The sequence below is a fragment of the Chaetodon trifascialis genome, chromosome 2 (genome assembly GCF_039877785.1).
Source record: "Chaetodon trifascialis isolate fChaTrf1 chromosome 2, fChaTrf1.hap1, whole genome shotgun sequence".
In the NCBI taxonomy this organism is placed as follows: Eukaryota; Metazoa; Chordata; class Actinopteri; order Chaetodontiformes; family Chaetodontidae; genus Chaetodon; species Chaetodon trifascialis.
In genome coordinates, this window is record NC_092057.1 from 31,823,674 (window position 1) to 31,838,982 (window position 15,309).

The 15,309-nt window shown below is 41.1% G+C and overlaps 1 protein-coding gene across 2 annotated transcripts in view; it reads right to left on the reverse strand.

Moving 5' to 3' along the window:
• Nucleotides 1-414: 414 nt before the first annotated feature.
• The window catches only part of galnt7 (UDP-N-acetyl-alpha-D-galactosamine: polypeptide N-acetylgalactosaminyltransferase 7), a 55,762-nt gene continuing 40,867 nt past the window's right edge, over nucleotides 415-15,309 (reverse strand). For both annotated transcript variants that reach the window (XM_070987452.1, XM_070987442.1), the window contains exons 13-15: nucleotides 5,182-5,310; nucleotides 5,028-5,058; nucleotides 415-2,363 (exon numbers count right to left, since the gene is read on the reverse strand). In XM_070987452.1, coding sequence (XP_070843553.1) covers nucleotides 2,257-2,363; nucleotides 5,028-5,058; nucleotides 5,182-5,310 — 267 coding nt within the window. In that variant the 3' untranslated portion in view covers nucleotides 415-2,256. The remainder of the gene's footprint in view (nucleotides 2,364-5,027; nucleotides 5,059-5,181; nucleotides 5,311-15,309) is intronic.

The following is a 15,309-nucleotide window of genomic DNA, read 5'->3' on the forward strand; positions in this document are numbered from 1 at the left end:
TGCTCATTAGGTTAATTGGTGACTAAATTGTCCTTAGGAGTGAGTGTGAGCGTGAATGGTTTTATGTCTTTGTATGTTGCCCTGCAATCGACTGGCGACCGGTTCAGGGTGTACCCTCCCTTCCGCCCAATGACAGCTGGGATAGGCTCCAGCCCCCCTGCAACCCTGAAAGGGATGGTCGGGTATAGACAATGGATGGATGGATATAATAGATTAACAACTGCTGACACACTGTGAGAAACCATGCATAGAAGTTTGTCCCCGCCCTATTTGACAGCCAGTCGAGGGAGGAGTTCCTTTGTTGCTGAACAAGTGCTACCTGCTTGTTAATACCTGCCATTGCAACTAGGAAGATCTTGGTGTCTGTTTGTCTTTCGATGGAATCACAGTAACAAAGACAGAATACAGTGGAAGTAGTAAAAATCACATCTTTTATTTGCTCAATCACCCACTTTTCAGCTCATGTTAAATCTCTGCTATAAGTTAGATATTTACATCATTCAAGGCCCTTCACAAAATCAATCATGATCATCTTTACAAAGAAATCTATTTACATTGTACAAAACATTGCATACGTGATCATCCACACACCAAACCCTTTTTTCCCTTGAAAAAGAAACAAAAAGCAGTTGCATTTTTTCATTTGTTGTTTTCCCAACCATAAGTTATGTATTTGCCCCTTGTATTATTCCCTATTCCCTCAACCCAGTGTCACCCCAACCCTGCCCACCATTTTTCATTTTCAGACAGGCAGTTACTAAGTCACAGTCAACTGGTCAGCTACTGAATTTCTCATCAAGACTGTCAGTAAGGCAGGCAGTTTATAAGTCCTCAGTCTGTCAGATCACTGCTCTTGAAGATGTGCTCTCCTTAACATATTTAAGGTCCTCTAAAGCATTTCAGTGTCTGTGGAATTTGATGAAAATGAATTCAAGCCACTGGAAGACAACGGAAGTAATTGGCAACCAATCCCATTTTTAGAAAAAAAAAATTTACCTTTATTCATAGTATTGTCCATTTGAAAGCATTTTCTAAGAGGGGTGGTTTAAGACATGGCACATCGGAAACAAAAAAGTAAATGTATAAAGCTTTATGTAGGAGGACAGTAGCATGCTTGCTCCATTTTCAGGTTTTTATTTTTTTTTGTCTTGGTCAGGCTTCTGATAAAGTGTGGTAAATTAAATTCTGCTTATTTCACCAAATTCAACCTGTTAGATTACTGCATTAGCTTCAAGCTAGAATTATCCCTTATTAATTATTTTCACAGTAGTGAAAAAAAAAAGAAAGTCAGTGTCCTTTTTAACCTATTCTGTATGGGACTGTAGGAGCTTTGTTTACATCTCTCTGGGATCCACCATTTGTCTGGTTAGGGCCCAGAAGAAGGTTGATATATTGTGAGTGACATGGCGACACTTGTTTAATAACTCTTTAAGAAGTAGATGACTGACCCATAGGTTGGAATTTTACATGTTGATTGTTGCAGTTACACGTTGAGTGGTCTTTCTTGAATATACCCAATACATGCTTTGCTTTTGACATCCTACTCTTTAACTCACTATTCCAGCATAAATCTTAATCTGACTTCCAGACAGAAGCAAGCATTATGCCAGCCAGTGTATTTCCCAAAACTTTACTCAGTTAAACACAACAATGATTTGATTGAATCCTCCACCAGCAAAAAGGACTCTTTGGTGAGTGAGCTACTAGTTTGGCTAACAGTTGATTGAAAAATGTCTGATAAGAGCAATAATTTCATATTAAATAGTTCTGAAATGATGGGATATTTTCATAAATCAATGTAGTGGTTTAGAAAAGACCTGAGAGCCCCAAAGAACAGATACAGAGACAACATGTAAACACAATGAAGGACAAACAGAGCCAAATAAGTTTCCAGTTCAGTGTTTGTCCAAAAGATCATTCTGAGGACCAGTAGCTTCACCATCTATACAACCAGTTTTTCTTCTGCCATTTGGAGTGTCTATGTGTCTGCATAATGCATGACCATATGGATTAAAGTTTTATTTAGGCATGTTTTGGCTGATACCAACAGTTTGAGTTGAAGCTGTTAATAGTCGATATTGGACCATTTCATCTTGTTGGAAGTGCACTGACAATAACTGCCTCATATCAAATACCCTTTTTCCTTTTAAGGACAATATCAGCTTGATATGTCTGTAAACATATAGTATGGATGTATCTGTGTGTTAATCAGTGTGTATACATGTCACCAAGTTTCTCTCCAGCTCTTATTCTTCTTCATACAGCCACTATGTTGTTCATCTCCCATTTCTGAGTGGTTTTACTTGTATCACAGTCTGATGTAAACACTTTGTGGAGCAGGTCGGAGCGGTCCAGGCATTTCCCTGGTAGGAGAGCACAGATGAACATTAGTATTAGTGTTTGTTCTAGGGACTCAAAAGCCCCTAGGAAAATTTCAGTTTCATTACATCTCATCCTATAAGGATCCCTTCAACTGAACCTTATCAAGTGGCAGTGTGATAATGATGTTATATCTGAAAGTGGAGGTCTGAGGTTTGTTGGCTGCTGCTTTGTCATTGGGTAGTTTGAAACTGGGCTGTACCACTGTGTGGTTCACTAACTGCACTACTTACTATAATAAACCTAGATGTGGCTGCTGATACAAAACATGGACAAATTAAATCTGTCCTATTGCACAGTGTGTTCATAAGCAACACAGGGCTACCTCCCCTGTGGCTCAGGAGGTAGAGTGGTCGTCCACCCATCAGAAGGCCTCGGCGGTCTTGGCACATGCCAAAGTATCCTCGGGCAAGATATTGAACCACCAAAATTGCTCTGGAGCCATTCGTTTGATGTCAGTGTGTTTGAACAATCGTATTGAGCAGGCTTAGCTGCCATACGAACGTGTGTGCAAATGGGTGAATGCAGACTAGAAAAGCGCTACACAAATAGAGCCCATATACCATTTACCTTCACAGTCTGCATTCATAAGAGCGCCATATCAAATCAACAAAACCATGCACAAACTTACACCAGTAAACAGTACAGCACGATAAAACATCCTGTATCTTTGACATTTATGTGCTATGACTTTTTGTTGTTAATCATGTCACATTGACATTGATATGTATTAACTGGCCATAGAGAGAGAAAAAAATATATTACAAGGCCATGTTTTACTACATGAAGTGCTCAAAATGTTATTCCATGACCATGATTTACAATTCGTTCCCATCGTTTGGTTTATTTGTGTGCACGAGATCTGTATATCAGTACTACGCTGAATGCATAGGTAGGCTATCAACACATAACTACAGTACCTATTAATCCAAGTATATCCACCATGTGTAGAGGCAAACAAAACTCATATCCCCCAAATGAAAAAAGAGCTATGTGCCAGCTCTTTAGAAAATCAACTTGACATAAATTCTTCACCAAAATGAACCTACATTGAACACACAGGCTACCAACAGACTGCTGTGCTTTACAAGACATGCATAAAAGTCTGCCAAATACTCTCAGCCTGTTTTCTGACACCTTGCCAGACTGTTGTAGCTTATACCAACCTTCTGCCCTGAAGGCATATGAGGGTTACTTAAAAATAATGCAAATAGTAACTGTCCAAGGTTAATTATCATGATTAACTTGAATGTAACAGAGAAAACACATAGACAATAGCCAAGATTCACTGAATGTTTTAGAAAAAAAATTATAACAAAAATATGGCATAGCCTGGACTTTGGGTGGCGTTTTGGGTTATTATCTTGCTGTTGAGTGAACCTCCGACCAACTAAGCGCATACCAGAGGGTTTTGCATGGTGCTGCAGAATGCTGTGGTAGCCGTTTTGGATCAGGGTGCCTTTCTCTCTGTACAAGTCACCGACCCTGGATCCAGCAAAACAGCCCCAGACCATCACACTTCCTCCTCCATGTTTGACAGTTGATGTCACACACTGTGGAACCACCATTTCGCCTACTCGATGGTGTATAAAGATCCTGAGTGATTAAGCCAAGATTTCAAATGTCGATTCAGCAGATGTGTTTCATGGCCCAGGCAAGCCTCATTGTCTTATTCTGACATCTTAGCAATGGCTTTCTTGCTGCATCTTGTCCTGTCAAATCTGCAGCTCGAAGTCTTCACAGTTGAAACTGAGACTTGCTTACTACAACCACTAATAAACTGTGAAGCTTGAAGCTGTTGTCCTGTGAGCCGCCTATCACGCAAGCTCAGAAACCTGTCCTCTGATTCAGTTGTGGCTATGGGTCTGACAGATCTCTTCCTGTCAGAGATTCCCCTAGTTTCTGAGTGCCTTTTCTTGCCATTTTTGTAGCAACACACTACTTTCTGCAATACGATACTGTTCAACTGATGCTCATGAGGGTATGGTACCACAGTGTGTTCCAACACTGCTTTTATGCAGAGGGGGTTGTAAGCGATCAAGAAAAGTTGGAACACCTGTAGGATTTAGTAGCACTAGCTTTCAAGGCTTGATCAACCTTCACTGTTGAGGAGCAGCTTTAAATTGTTAATCAATTTCATGTTTAATTCTGAAATGTACATTACTTTTCAGGGTAACCTAACCTTTTTTTTGTTTTTTGTTTTTTTTACCAGTTCAGCACTTACCTTTTTACCATATCAAGCTATTCAATGGACTTGAACGACTTGAATTGCAATTAACAAAACTGGAAAAATTGGGGTGTTCTAAAACTTTTGACAGGTAGTGTAGATGTGAAAATATTCCATCTCCAGCAATGTTTCCCCCACTGCTTCTCTGATGTTCACCCTCTCTCTCGCTCCTCACCTAATTTGGTGAATTAAGAGTTCATTTCAACCAATCCAGAATTAGTGATGATTGTTGGAACAGTAAAAAGACAAACCAAGAAGGTGTTGTTAAGTTTTATTCAGTTTTTGTCATGTGTGAATGAAGTTAAGGCTTCCTAATCTTCTTTCTACAGGTAATGATGACTGTCAGTGATAATGACAAATGAATGAATGTGTGAAAAATATATGAAAACTGTTCCATGTTTAAAATAAAACAAATATTTACCTGTTGGAACATGAGTAAACCGATGGAGATCCTGGACAGACAGAGAGAAACAAACAGAAAGAGTGGGTTTAGTTTTTTTTTTTGTTTAGTTCAGTACAGAGAAACAAGAGAGACAGAGAAAGAAAGACTGTGTGTGCATGTGTGTGTATCTCACCTTGAAGTACTTCCACTCAGTGTGCTGGTTCTGTTCACAGTGTGTGATGATGACAGCTGAATTATCACCTCCTCTGGTCAAGCACTGGTCATACTGCATCAACTGGTTTGCCTCATTGATACGGAACAGCTACACACACACACACACACACACGCACACGCGCACACACACACACACACACACACACACACACACACACACACACACACACACACACACACACACACACACACATTAGTTGAAAAAAATGTGCAAAGTGACTAATACAGACCACATGGTGGCAGTAACATTTTGTTCAGAGTTACAGTGAAGGAGAAGATGTAAACCCTCCCCCCCAAAAATACCCATAACAAACAAACAAACAGGAGGCAACAGTGAAATAAGTTTTTCTTGGCATGAGAGAAGTGTAAAGTGCAATGCCATGCATTTGCTAATGTTTGGGATGTAACGATATTTCAAATCTTGCAATATCACTATAGAAATATGGCTCCATGCCGTCTTGGGACTGTGGCGCTAGCTATCTCTTGAACAGCTGAAGGTGCAATCATAGTAGTCAAGAAGACAGATTCCCACTATCCTTTGCGTGCAAGCCAAGCAATAATAAAAATAAACGAGACAATTACAGGTGAACATGCCGATAATGATAAAGAGACTGAAGATGCCACATCAACTTTTAGAGCTGATATGAGGTAACATTTGTTTTTCCTGTTTCAAAAACTGACAGTGGTGAAAAAGAAACGCAAAACACCTCACAAGTACTGCAGGATGATGATCAACTAGACTATGGTAAACACATCAAACATGAGAAGCGATTTGGCACTTTGCCACCCGGAAAAGTTCAACAATGCTCAAAACAACAACATACTGTGAGCTTCAGCTTTAGCCTGAAAAAGAAAAAAAAGCCTAAACAAAAAATAAGAAAGAAAAATTTGTAGTCCCGTTTCCACATAACAGTCTGAGAGCAGAAGAAGCACACAATGCATTGGTGAATATATAGCCAAAGACTTATGGCCATTTTCTGTGGTCGACATCGAAAAGCTAACGTGACACAGAGCCTCAAAGAAGCAGAGTGCCTCTGAATAACCACAGATGGGTGGACTCCATAAGCTATATTACAGTCACATTACAGTGCTACATTACAGTCACAGCTCATGTTAAGGCCAGCAAATGGGAAATGAAAAGTTTGTGCAGTTGTTCAAGGAAAAGGTTCAATGCATGTTGTTCCAGTCATTTTCTGTAGTTTGCAGCTCCTCATAGTTAAGGGGCAGAAACCTAGGAAAAAAGATTAATATCAGACTAGTCAATAGCTCTAACTAGCTAATCAATGAAAGAAGAACCGGACAAAAAAAGTCAGAGCATTTACAAAGACTGAAACAAAGGCATGGAGTTGTACGAGTGTGTACAAACAAAACTGCTGCAGGCAACTTAAGCGGAACCATGCAAGGACAATGTGAGTTGTGACCGCAAACAAGAGCTGTTGTCCATGTTACCAAATTGAATTGAATCTGGAAGGCCCATAAAACAAGGGTAAATTGAAACAGAGGAAGCGGCATTGGGCGAACAGAGCTTGGTTGAGTGAGGTGTGTACACATTCAAGCAGACTGTCCAGATTGTCAGTGAAGATGCGAAACTGCACATTAGGGTTGGGCAGTAATCTGGTAATAAGGTATCCCACTGCATCTAAAAATAGCAACGGTATCAGTTTCATTACCGTCATTTAAAAAAATGCTGTGCATATAGGTCTATAGGGGCCTAACGTAATTGTAGCATCATCATAACAAAAATGAAGTCCACTCCATTCAGTGTATCTGGTTGAATTTTTACTCAAGAAAAAGGTGACTGTGCAAAAGTACATGCTAAAAAATGAACCTCAGCAGTTTTACAGGTGTTTTAACACAGGTATGTCCAGGCGCTCATTTGGGTGCATTTGGGCAGAGTACCGTTATCTTGCCCAAGCAGCTGGAGAAACTCCTCTGTTGAAAACACGTTTTCAGCCTTTTTCTGCTTGCTATTGTTCTTAGCTCTCATAAAAGGACGAAATGCAAATAAAACAGTAAAATAACACCTCAGGCTGCTCAGCAGAGTCCTCTGTGAGACGGAGCGGTGAAACTAACGGCACGGTTACATTGGTCAATAGCTCAGCGACCCACCCATATTCACCACAGAAACACCAATGACGATCCAGATAGAAGTAACCCCACAGATAGGTTATCGCATGAAGAGCGCTCCCTCCGCTCTAGATACCACCTCCTCTTTATGTAAACAACCAGGACCTTCGTGATTGATCTCAAACTAACACAGAGTCATAGGAGGAGACGTTAGCAGCATTTTTTTGTGCTGGAATGTAACTTTTGACCACAAAACAGCAAAGGTAAGACATACTGTATGATTTAACAAAGTTTTTTCTGCTACTCTTTGGCTGCTAGCTCCCTGAGTTTTCGTCGCACAGTGAGGAGGCAGACATCCTCATGATCATCTGCAGATGCAGTACCGTTGACGTGCGCTATTTTCGTATTTTTGTTATATGCACATATAATTTCTTGGTGTAAGAATTACATTTCATTTATCTGAGTTTCTCCTCGTCATTCTGGTATGCTACAAGTTAAGATTGGTGTTTCTTAGCGTGAGCATTGACTGTCTGAACATGTCACGTTGCCCTGCAAAGTGATTTTTAATTAGTCACGGTAATACCCGGTAATACCCCCGTATACCCCGGGAAAATGTGAGGAAGGTTTGACGATACCAAAATTTGGATACCGCCCAACTCTACTGCACATAACAAATATGACAGCAAAATACTGATGTGGCAGGAATTCTGGGATCAGTTTGAAACAATCATTCATGAAAATAGGGAGTTGAGCAGAACTTAAGTGCTTGCATATCTCAAGTCATATCTTGTGGGTCCAGCTGAGCAGAGCCATTGGAGGGCTAAAAATAAGAGTGACATTATGATGATGTCATAGCCATGCTTAAGGAGAGATTGGGAAGAGAAGATCTAGTTGTGAGTGCACACATGGCTAAATTGCTGAATTTGACTCCAGGTAAAAAATCTTCAGACATCTCTATGATGAGGTTGAAGTACACATTAGTCTTGGAATCAGTGGGAGTGGTTTCAGATACATGAGGATTGCTGTGGCCTATACCTGTACTATTTTAAACCAGATTCAGAAGTGAAAGATTCAGAAAACCGAACTTGCCATCGGCCACAATACTCCACATGAGCAGCCAAAACTCTCCCCAAGGGTATTTGTTTGGTGACAGATGTTATGTCACAACCCATAAATCAGAAATGTGTACATATGATACAATCACAATGCAAAAGGAAAAACTGAATAAAAAAAATGGGGAGGTTTTGTTTGCCCAGGTCAGGTTGCCAAGTTCTGTCAAATTAAGGGTGTCACACGCAGTGCGAGACAGAGACACCACCTCGTGCTGTGTGATAAAAGTTAACAAACTAATGCTGTCATTTCTTGGGTGGCTCCCCCACACAGAAAAGATAAGTATATAGTTCCTCTACACAAAGCAGCCGAATGGGCTGAAGGAATAAAGGGGAAGAGGGACAGAGACAGCCAGCAGTGTCATCCTGGAGAAACAGGTAAACGTATTGGGGTTAGCGTGAAAAAAAACTTTTTGTAATGACACATGAAAGACAAAAGAACATAGTGCTGTAAAATTAATCTTGCAAAATGTTGCAGACAAAGATGAAAATGTTGCGATTGAAGTGGGTTCTGTCATCATGCAGGTTCCTGGAAAACAAATCTGTAGCCTGTGAAAAGGGGGCTGCCATCAGCAGATGTTTCAGGCAGCAGCAGACGACTACTGGGAAATCGAAGCTGGCAGAGTACAAGGACTATCAGACTCCCTGATTGCCATAGAAACGTTTTTTGGCTGGACAGTCATGGCGGATGGTCAAGCATGAGTGCTACTTTGTGCATGAAGATTGGCACTGAGGAAACCGCACATGTTTCAGACCAGCTATGTGAATTCTAGGGAGTAGAATCCCTAGACATCTCCAGCAAAGGTGAAGAACAAAAAAGAGGCAACAAAGCTTTGATCGGTCAGTCAGGGTGACATAAATTGCAGTTACCATAGCAGTAAGATGCACTAGAACTCCCAAACAATTGCCAAGAACAGATTTAAAGGTGTAGGGGAACTAACTTAATTTGATGTTGCATTCGTTGATAAAATATCGGGGCGCCACCTTCCTCAGCTAAGAAGGACTGCAGAAATTAACTGCTATAATGCTGATGAAATACTAATGAATGAACTATCCGTAAACCAGTCTGATAATCTGTAGTGTAAACTCTGAATACAGGGATCGTTTATATTCAGCTCAAAAGGACACCGTCTAACCACAACCTAAATAAAAAACTCATTTATTAAGCATGATTATGGATAATGAATAAAGTATCATAAATAGTACGACAGAAGAGGTAGATGATATGGCATAACACAAAGAATTGGAGAGAGAAACTTATGGCAAAACAATGGTAGAATGAGTTTGGCGATAGTGAGAAGTAGTTTTAAGGGAAAAATGGGGATGCAAATGGAGAGTTAATTTCTTGAATAAATGTTTGAGAGAATTTAGGTAAATTAACAGTATCATAACCTCATGGACCAACTCTTATTCAAACCCGCTTAATGCATGCCTACTTGTCAGCAACGTTCCTGTAAAGGCCTGCTCCAAACTAGCCGAAGATGCCCAGGTGTCCGTCCATGGCTCGTCTGCTTGGCAGTCCAGTGGAAGACCCAGGCACACCAAGGTTGAGAGCTGATATTGGACAGTGATGATTCAGGAACTGGATTTCGACGGCGTCGGTGACAGGCGAGGAACATTTAAAAGTTGTGGATGAGCCTTGCGACCCCTGCGGTATTTCACGGGTACACTCTGCACTGGCCTACTGACAGAAAAAGCCTGCTTCAGCCTACCAACAGAAAAAGCCTGCTGGCAGCTAAAGCTAATTAGCACCAAGATGCCTCTTTTCTCCACAGATGACCTCTACAAACTTCTGCAGCAGGTTGCAGTGTTGGAAACTAAAGTCCAGCGTCTGGAAATAAATGCAGAAGTGAACGGACTTTGTGGAAATGACAGCACTTTGCCACTGACTCAAAACAGCGGACTGGAGAATGCTAACATTCAGCTAATTAGCTCTGATACAGCTCCCTCGAAACTAAAGGGCTGTGTACTGGGTAATAAATCTGCCAGTATTAGTCCTCCCTGGAATGCTCTTGGGGCAAAGCCCAAGAGTAAATCAGCTGATATTGGAAGACGTCCAACAGGTAGAACCCAGCGCCCAGAGATCTGTGATGCGACAGACTGGCCTGTGTTATCATCCTACTCAACACCTGTGCAGAGTAAGACACAGCCGTGGACAAAAGCTAAAGAGAAGATGAGCAACAAAGCTCCCAAACCAGCTAGTGTGCAGTTACAAAATCGGTTTGCTCCACTACTGCAGGACCCTGGATCTCTAACTGAAAACCTGGATAACTTCTCGGACTCACAGAGAAGGGTAAGGCCTGACAGGAAGTCAGAAGCTAGAAAGCTACAAGGAAAGCTACTGACTGGTCCTGAGACTCTGATTGTGGTGATTCTGCTATTAAAGATGTGGGAAGAATGTACAGCAGAAACACAAAAGTGCTGTGCTTTCCTGATGATACAGTCTCCAACATGACTGACAAAATCCTCAGTATTGTTCCAGAATTTCCAACTCTGAAATGCCTTGTACTGTACACAGGGGCAAATGATATTGCGAAACGACAATCTGAAGTGCTCAAACGAGATTTAGGTAAACTGCTAAATGCAGTGAGCTCTCTGAATGCTGAAGTCTTCTTCAGTGGGCCTTTACCACCAGTCAGAGGAGGAGGAGAGAGATTCAGCAGATTGTTGGCAGTAAACAGATGGCATTCAACTGCATGTGATGTCCACTCCGTGCATTTTATTGACAATTTCAACTTTTTCTGGGACCGCAGACATTTTTTCAAAGGAGACGGACTTTCCATAAACAAGTCAGGAGTAAAACTTTTTGCCTCCAACCTATCTTTCTTCCTGTGTCACACTGTTCCCACTCCAAAGGACAAGAGACAAGAGGAATCCAAACAAAAGCAGCAAACACCAAAACATGAAGGAGAACTAACTCTCCCCCCGCCTGTGTGCTCTAACCATGAGGGATGCCAGAGCAAAAAAGCGGATGCCTCATGTCCTCCACCAGAGGCCACTGCTCGTGAGGATTCATTGACTCCAACCACTAAAACTCCACCTAGGCCACCATCTCCAACTGCTCAAACTCCATCCAGCTCATCATCTTCACTGGGTATCCCATCACCCTCCTTCCCCCTGCTGGAGTTTACTGACCAAATGAACAAACTTGTCAGTGCTGGTATCAGGCTTACTCCTCGCCCATCTGGGGTCCTGTCCCCCCAAATTCCACCCCGCCCCCTACAACCACCCTGTCCCCCTCCACCACCAGAGCGCCGTCCACGGCTTGATCTGAACCTACTCCAGTCCCCTAGTAAGAGCCCAGCACAGCCACCTATTTGTGTTGGTAACTGATGTGTTCTGAGTCCAGCTGTTTTTAGGCAAATGTTATGCCTGACTTTTCCAAGGAAAAGCCAGGGCCCATTGTGCTGGAAGCTTTATTGATTCATGTCTCAATAGGTAGGAGGAGAAGATCAGTCCATCTCTCCAGAAACATCACATCATTAAATTTAACATGTATTCCATGTCAGCCACAGTATGTTCTAAAACATGGGGATGTTAGACTTTTTAGCACATTTAAGTTAGCTCTTTTAAATGTTAGGTCTTTGGCAGGCAAATCATTCTTAATCAATGACTTTATAATCAAGCACAAGCTTGATTTTATGTTTTTAACTGAAACTTGGTTAGGACAAGATAACAGCACAGCAGTTCTCAATGAGTCAGCCCCTCCGAATTTCAGTTTCATAAGTGAAGTAGTGAAGTGAATCTTTTGAATATGTTGCCATTCAATCAAAGTCTCCCTGTCAATCAGTCATCGTAACCATCTACAAGCCCCCAAAATACAATGCAAAGTTTTCTGATGAGTTTGCCAATCTACTGTCTGCTGTTTTTTTTTTATTTTGACTGTGTTGTGTTAATGGGTGACTTCAACATTCATGTTGATAATCTTAAAGATGGATGTGCTAAAGAACTTTTAAACATTCTGGATCATTTTGGCCTATCTCAACACATAACAAAGGGCATATATTAGATTTGGTTATCTCAAAAGGGCTTAATATCTCTGAGGTTGTGGTTCACTATGAAATTTACAAAAACAGTCTCCACACCTATAACCATGAATTAAAGAAGGCAAGGCAAGCATTCTTCTCTGAGATTATCAACAGAAACTGTAATAATGCCCGCCCTTTGTTTTCTGTTGTGGATAGACTGACAAGCCCCACAGCATCAGTCCCTCCTGAGCTGCTATCCAACAAGTCATGCAATGATTTTGCAGCCTTTTTTTACAGATAAAATTTCAAGGATAAGACAGTGTGCAGCTCCAACTCAGGCAAAATGATAAGTCCATCTGTGCCTTCTTGTTCTCCAGTTAATCTAGCACATTTGAACCTTTTAGATCATACAAGGCTGACAGAAACTTTATCACAGTTAAAATCCACAACATGCTGCCTTGATACTCTGCCAACAAAGTTTTTTAAAAATGTTTTTAATTGCATAGCTCCATGTGTGTTGCAGATAATAAATAATTCTCTTCAGTCCGGTCAGTTTCCCCAGGCCTTGAAAACTGCAGTAATAAAACCTCTCCTAAAAAAGACTAATCTGGATGCTTCAGTAATAAGTAACTACAGGCCAATATCAAATCTTCCCTTTCTAGGAAAAATTATTGAAAGGGTTGTTTTTCAACAAATGCATGCTTTCATGATGCAAAACAATCTTTTTAATGCATTTCAGTCTGGATTTCGTCCACACCACAGCACTGAAACTGTACTTATCAACGTTTTAAATGACATACATCTGAATAATGATGCTTCCAAAACCTCAGTCTTAGTATTATTAGATCTCAGTGCTGCCTTTGACACGGTTGATCAAAAGTGGGTGGGACTTACTGGCACTCTACTACACTGGTTCAAATCCTATTTACAAGATAGAGACTACTTTGTAGGGCTGCACGGTGACGCAGCAGGTAGTGCGCGTGCCTCAGAGCAAGAAGGTCACAGGTTTGAATCCCGGGTTGGGCCTTTCTGTGTGAAGTTTGCATATTCTTCCCATGCATGCGTGGGTTCTCTCCGGGTACTCTGGCTTCCTCCCACAGACCAAAAACATGCTCATTAGGTTAATTGGTGACTCTAAATCGTCCCTAGGTGTGAGTGTGAGTGTGAGTGTGAATGGTGTGTGTATGTGCCCTGCGATCGGCTGGCGACCGGTCCAGGGTGTACCCTGCCACTCGCCCGTTGACAGCCGAGATAGGCTCCGGCCCCCCCGCGACCCCGAAAGGGATAAGCGGCATAGAAAATGGATGGATGGATGGAGACTACTTTGTGTCAATTGGTGAGCATGTGTCTGAAAGAAAAAAAGATGATGTGTGGGGTGCCACAAGGGTCCATTCTCGGACCACTTCTTTTCAATATCTACATGTTGCCCCTAGCTCAGATTATGGAGCATCATAATATTTCTTATCATACTTACGCAGATGATACACAACTTTAGATTTCTGTGTCATCACATGACTACAGTCCCTTACTTTCACTGAGTGAGTGTATTCATCAAAACAATGAGTAGATGTGCCAGAATTTTCTTTAGCTTAATGCAGATAAAACAGAAGTGATTGTTTTTGGCCCCAAAAATGAAAGGTCAAAGATCAGTGCGCAACTTAACTCCATGTCACTGACAACAACAGATAAAACCAGAAATCTTGGTGTAATTATTGATTCGGTCCTGAATTTTAACAACCATTTAAAGCTGATTACCAAATCAGCCTACTACCACATGAAAATATAACCAGAATCAAGGGATGTCTGTCCAAAGAAGACATAGAAAAACTGGTTCATGCATTCATTTTCAGTAGGTTGGACTATTGCAATGGAGTCTTTACTGGCCTAAACAAAAAATCAATTAGGCAACTACAGCTGATTCAAAATGCTGCTGCACGAGTCCTTACAAACACCAGAAAAATGGACCATATCACACCAGTCCTCAGATCACTACATTGGCTTCCTGTGAGTCAAAGAATAGACTTACTGTTGGTCTACAAAGCATTAAATGGTCTAGGACCAAAATATATTCTAGATTTATTAACTCCATATGAGGTATCCAGACCTCTCAGGTCATCAGGGACAGGTCTATTGTGTGTTCCCAGAATGAGAACCAAACAAAGTGAAGCAGCTTTCAGTTATTATGCTCCTCACCTGTGGAACATTCTCCCTGCACACCTGAGGTCTGCACCAAGTGTCAGCTCATTTAAATCAGGGTTGAAAACATTATTATTTGCTACAGCTTTTACTTAAAGTAAATGTATTTGCTCAATGGTTTTAATCATTCTAAATGCTAAATTATTGTCTTTTACTGGCTTCTGTTTTTAATTTTCCTTTAATTGTATTTCATTTTTATTTTTCTATTCTCTTCTCCTCTCTTTCTTTCTTTCTTTGAAATGTAGGATTTTAATGTATATTTATGCTTCTGTAAAGCACTTTGAGTTGCCTAGTGTATGAATTGTGCTATACAAATAAATTCGCCTTGCCTTGCCGTTTTAGAATCGCTGCATTGGCTCCCCATCCACTTCAGGATCAATTTTAAGATTTTTTTGTTGGTTTTTAAATGTCTTAACGGTCTTGGGCCATCTTATTTATCTGACCTCCTTTTATCATATCAGCCCTCGCGGACCCTGAGGTCCTCTGGTACCGGCCATTTAACCATTCCACAAATTAAGACAAAAACCCATGGTTTAAGTCTTTGTGCATTTTATTTCTTTGAATTATCTCAGCTGTTATTACTTTTAGACATTACTGTTAGACTGCATTTTATTCTCTTAGTAGCTCCGACGTCTCCTCATGGGGGCCCTTCACACCATGGCGGTGCTCCCTATGTCTGCGGACAGTGGTGCCTCTTGGTATGGATGGCCCCTTTATGCGATTTTCCTCACCAGGATCCTCAGTACC